This window comes from Mangifera indica, chromosome 7, assembly GCF_011075055.1.
Source record: "Mangifera indica cultivar Alphonso chromosome 7, CATAS_Mindica_2.1, whole genome shotgun sequence".
Classification (NCBI taxonomy): domain Eukaryota; kingdom Viridiplantae; phylum Streptophyta; class Magnoliopsida; order Sapindales; family Anacardiaceae; genus Mangifera; species Mangifera indica.
The window spans coordinates 12,649,642-12,655,177 of NC_058143.1; the positions used below are offsets into that span (position 1 = coordinate 12,649,642).

Genomic DNA, 5,536 nt, shown 5'->3' on the forward strand with positions numbered 1-5,536 from the left:
TTTTTTTTGATAGAAATAAGAATAGGACAAAGATGGAAATAAATAAAAATTCTTACAATTGAGACGAGACAAGTATGTGAATAAATATATTCCCAACTTGTCTTATTCTCTACACATTTATTAAATTATTAAGTATTGAAATACTCTAAAAGTTTTGAATTATTAGTGGGATGAGATGGAAAAGGGGAGAGAGATTTTCCCGTAAAAGGGAATGGGATTCCTCATCATTCCTATATTGGAGACGAGGTAAGGTTTCCAAATGGGTAGTGGTTCTTCTTTGCGGGGAAAGGTTGTATCATATTTAGTTGTTACTTCGAACGTGATCAAAGTTTTATGCTGTAAATAATAAAAATATTTCTAATTATTTTACTAATATTATCGTTCTACATCAAGATAAATAAACTAATCTTCAAAATATAAGGGTACAAGCATAATGTATGTAGATGAAAACATTCTCATCATTTTACAGAGGATGAAAACTTCATAAATCAATTCTTGCATTCAATGAAATAATACATGGACAGAATCAATAATCTATCTAGGAAAGGATAAACTATCCTCAAAAGAATTTAATTCAGCGAGAACAAAATTAGTGTCATCAATATTAATATGGTGCATACTTGAAGAGTGTGTTGAAGCTCTAATCCCAGCCAATTCGATTGCTGCCTCCCTCATTGTAGGTCTATTTTTTCCATTTAAGTCCAAACATTTTATTATGAGATTGGCAAATTTCATAATCTCTTCTTTTCCAGCTTCTTTCATAACTCGAGGATCAAGGATTTCAAATAGGCGATTCTCTTTCATGGCATATAGAAAATACGTTGCAAGACTTCTATCTTCATCAATATTAGTAGAACAAATTGGCTTTTGCCCAGTTAAAAGCTCAGCAAGAACTACTCCAAAACTATAAACATCGCTTTTCTCAGTAAATTGGCTTGACCAGAAGTACTCTGGATCAAGGTACCCGAATGTCCCTTTTACTTGAGTTGTCAAATGAGTTTGATCAACTGAAATAGACCTTGAAGTTCCAAAATCTGACACTTTCACTTGAAATTTTTCATCCAAAAGTATGTTTGCAGATTTGATATCTCCATGGTATATAGATATTGACGCAGCTGAATGCAAATAGTTTAGCCCACTTGAAACTTCAGAAGCAATCCTCAATCTTACTTCCCATGTGAGAGGAAACTTTTCATTTTGGTCATGTAAATGTTGATACAGATTTCCATTGGAAACAAACTCATAGACTAAAACAGGAACTTTAGTCTCCAAACAACAGCCTACTAATTGAACTATATTTCTGTGACTAATTTGTGACAATAATATGACCTCAGTAATGAATTCTTCAAATTTACTTTCATCCACTATCTTGGACCTTTTAATGGCTATGATTCTTCCTTCTGGGAGCATTCCCTTGTACACAGTGGCTTGGCCTCCTTCACCAATAACTCGACTGGCATGATAATTGTCAGTGGCTTTCTCCAATTCTTTTGAGGTAAACAATTTTGTTTTCTCAAAGTTTCCACCATTGATTATAAATAACTTCTGCTTCAGCTTGATTGCTTTTCTTTTTTGTATGAATTTGTACAACCTCCATGTTACAACGATAAGTAACATCACTCCGAGCCCTGCATCGAAACCTGCACAACTCAAACAGCATTCAACCGTGAGTTTTGCATCAATAGTGCTAAAGAAATGTTGAAATTGAAGAACAAAGGGTACCTATGCTGATTATATATTTGACTGGAGGTTTTCTTATTGATGAAGGTGAGCACCATGTTTCTTGATCTTCACTTTGATAAGGTTCATAGCCATATGGGCATGTGGAGCAACCACTGTTGTTCTTTGAAACACAAAGCAAACCACCTACACAAAGTCAACAAAATTTACAAATGACTATGACTATGAACATAATTAATTTAGTACCTCTACCTTTGCAGACTCCATAGCTGTGAGATCTTTGATCATGGCAAAGACAAAAATAGTCCGAGTTTAATTGTATGACACAGTTATCATCTGTGCTGCAATTGGTAATTTTGTGTGAATTATAGAATTCCACACATGAACCTCCATATTTCCCCCATTCTATAATTGCCGGAAAGACTTCTTTTTCTTTCAAAACATATGGATTTTTTAACTCAAGCCAAGCTTTATGAACCATAAAGGCGGAACTGCAGTCCCTGGGAAAACTTTCAGGATAAATTTCTGACAAGTTTACATTGACAAACTTACGGTTTTGAGGAAGGGTACAAAGGAAATTACAGCAGCCATCATTTTTCTTAGGATCACAAGTACAAAAAGAATGGCAGCGACTGTCTTTCTGATTGAGGTAGTTTTTGCAACCAATGGCAATGACCATATTGTCTGCATTTGAAAAGGAAAATGGGGTTCCAGATAGGTTGAAGCTTGAATTCCGGGGGAATTTGACGATGAAGGAAGAAGAAGGATGAAGAATTCCGGTTAATTCTAGACGAAGGCTGTTTAAGAAAGCTCTTGGAGAGCCAGAAGAGTTGGCGCAGGTTACTTCAAACAGCTTGTTTAAGTAGCAGCCTTCTCCGATTCCCAAAGGGTACGATATTTTGACACTGCCACAGCTATTTGGGCATAAATTTTGTGAAGCTTTGATTTGCCAAAGTGAGAGAATGATATGAAACACTGACAGCAGAAGAAGAGGGTGAGCACCCATTTTGTAATTTGTCAATAGAAGATTAATGGGGATTTAACACATATTTATGCATTTCCTGCTTTAAAACAATTGGCTATAAGTGCGCACTGCGCCGCGCAAAGACTTGGAAATTTTTTGTAAGACTTGTGTTTTCTTTCCAAACATCAGATTCTCTTTTCGCAAAATTAATAGTAAAATGTGAGCAGATAAAATTTTCTTTGGGAAAATTAATATTAAAATGTGATTAGAATAATTTTTCTGGGCAAAAATAAGAAAATTTGAAGAGATAAATGACTTTTGGGAAAACTGTAAATTGTTTATTGCTCACATGGGTTCAACTCTTGGGTAGTTTAATTGAGTTCTCTACAATCTACTATAAAAATCAGGATCTAATCAAGCAGAGAAATTTTTCAGAAATGATTTTGTGCTGTGAGTGGATACGAATCGAGTCAAATCCGATTACCATTTAGCTCAAGTTCGATTTGAATAAAAAATAGTTTGGTTCGAGTACATTAAACCAATATTAAAGGTGATTCGAGTTTGACTCGAATAAAAATGATATAGTTTGAGTTCAGTATCAGTTTGACTCAAAGTTATGGTTTTAATCTATGACTTGAATTTGTGACTCACATTCATGATTTGAATTTGTGACTCAATAACAAAAAAACAATTTTTTGTCTATGAAAGGTAAAACGATATCGTTTTAACAATTATTTAATATAATTCGAATCAAGTCATGAACTAAGACTTAAGTTTAAATCGAATCAAATCATCTAACTTTCCAATTAGACCGAACTGAACTCTCTCTAACTTAAATTCGACTCAATATAAAACACAAACCAAACCTCCTAATTCAAACTTGTTTCAAATGTAAGTTAAATAAATTTAAAATCGAACTGAATTGAACTAAACCAACTTTTGAGTTCAAGTCAGTTTGGTTCGAATCTTATCTTAGCTCTGGAAAATCAATTACACATATATCAAACATCAAATTAAATAAAATAAATAATGAATTATACAAGGGTACAATAATCCAATGTGAATCATCATGTTAACAAATCAAGAAACACGTTTAGCTAACTTGGTTAATAAGAACGTGGCTGTGCGCAATAGCCAAATTTTAAAAAACAAAACCTTTCCGACATGAACAAAATTCAGGTTAAAGCAACCAGATATTCACCTGCCCTGTAAATAAAATATTAAGTGGAAGACCAAGATTACATCTCCCTGTGCTCTATTGGTTGCATGCAATAATAAAATATATTCATCAGCCTAACTTTCTTGAATAACATTTATGGGGGACAGCCGTCAAATCTGTCTATGATTTCTTTTTCCCACTCTCAACTTTGTCTGGGAAAGTTAGCAAAACGCAAAACACAGAAACCAGGTATTCGAGTGGCGAGAAAAACTAACAGTTGCAGAAGTCTTCGGAGTCGGTGCAAACGTAGAAGAAATTCAGTGAAATTTGATGACACAATAACAATAATGTTATATACACAAAATTAGTGGACCAAAAAAACCACATAGACTGACATAACAGAGATGTCAATATTATCATGCTATTACTATTAAATAATTGTCATATCAATCTATGTAATTTTATTGTATATAAATTCTGTACATATAGCATTATGGGACACGATAAAACCAGCAATGTGGGCGTGGGTGTAAATTATTTATTGGATTAATTATAATGTTTAGCTTGCTCTCCAAAATCGGCTACCTTTCTTTAATTAGTTTATGAAGTGCCAGGTGTGCTCTTGGGGTAGTCGGTTTGATTTTAAACCTATGTGATTATCATTTTTGAAATCCGTGCACTGGAAAATCCTAAATTTGGTCTTTTCTAGACTAAAAATAATCTTTTAAATGGTTGTACTTGTGTTTAGCCGGTCAGTGGCCAACACCGACTGTAAACATAAATTAACATGAAGACACAAATTAAATACTAAATTAGTGTTCGTTTATATTGTGATCTCATACTTGCTGGATGTATGTCCCACAAACTTCTCTTTATTTGAATCGTTACAAACAATTATGTTCAACGACTAGCTATTGTAGGTAGGATTAGATGTATTTCCTATGGACTTTTCATACAGGAGCAAATATATGTTTTCTATCTCAAAACAACAAGAACTTAACAAAATAACCTAACCTATCTCATATGTATCTATAAGATTATTTTTCTATTTTTCCCTTCGTATCTACATGAGAATACTAACTTTTCATTTCTAATCGAGATTACGTTGTTAATATGATTATCTTTTTCTATTATAATAAGAGTAAATCTTAAGAATTATAAGTGAATTAGATTATATTATTTGAATGTAACTTCTCCCATTTGCCCCATAAATATGAAATATTAATACAGAGGGAACAAAAAGAGAACGGTATGAGATACACTATTTTGGATCCTAGTTTTAAGCTATATCCTTCCTCTTAGGATATCTTTCGTTATACCAATATTGACCAACAAAATACCATAGATGTAAGTTTTTCAATTGTCAAGTCAAACCACGTTAGAAATCTTTTGTCTTTTTCGTTTTCTTTACATTCAATTTATCTTACAGTATAATGGATATCGCGATTTAGTGATGAATCCTTAATGCCATTAACATAGTTTATCTTGCACAACACTCTAAATTGCATGTATGAGTTGGTGATGATAAATCTCATAAATAGTTTTTTTTTTTTAGGGGGGGGGGGGATGTAGACAACAATAACTTGTTAATAACCAGTAAACTAGTACTCTCCCATCGCTTGTGGAGGATGACATAAAAAAGTCTTGCATGACTAGACATACAAGAAATTTCTAATGCAGGATTGTTTGTTCTCGATGTTCATAGTCAATCTACCACAACAATTGAAACACAT

The 5,536-nt window shown here is 33.2% G+C and overlaps 1 protein-coding gene across 1 annotated transcript; it reads right to left on the minus strand.

Annotated features, from left to right (window-relative positions):
- Nucleotides 1-534: 534 nt before the first annotated feature.
- LOC123221487 (wall-associated receptor kinase-like 9) lies at nt 535-2,686 on the minus strand. Its single transcript, XM_044644332.1, has 3 exons — nt 1,927-2,686; nt 1,723-1,866; nt 535-1,640 (listed from the first exon to the last, which is right to left on the minus strand). The coding sequence occupies exons 1-3, from the start codon at nt 2,684-2,686 to the stop codon at nt 535-537; spliced, it is 2,010 nt and encodes a 669-aa protein (XP_044500267.1).
- Nucleotides 2,687-5,536: the final 2,850 nt, after the last annotated feature.

What these genes read in the sequence shown, in the direction of transcription:
- LOC123221487 (XM_044644332.1), bottom strand. Translation starts at nt 2,686, where the DNA reads ATGGGTGCTCACCCTCTTCTTCTGCTGTCAGTGTTTCATATCATTCTC. An exon ending in TGGAGTCTGCAAAGGTAGAG is followed by an intron (nt 1,867 to 1,926) that starts GTACTAAATTAA and finishes GACTTTGTGTAG; the next exon opens with GTGGTTTGCTTTGTGTTTCA. An exon ending in CAAATATATAATCAGCATAG is followed by an intron (nt 1,641 to 1,722) that starts GTACCCTTTGTT and finishes TGAGTTGTGCAG; the next exon opens with GTTTCGATGCAGGGCTCGGA.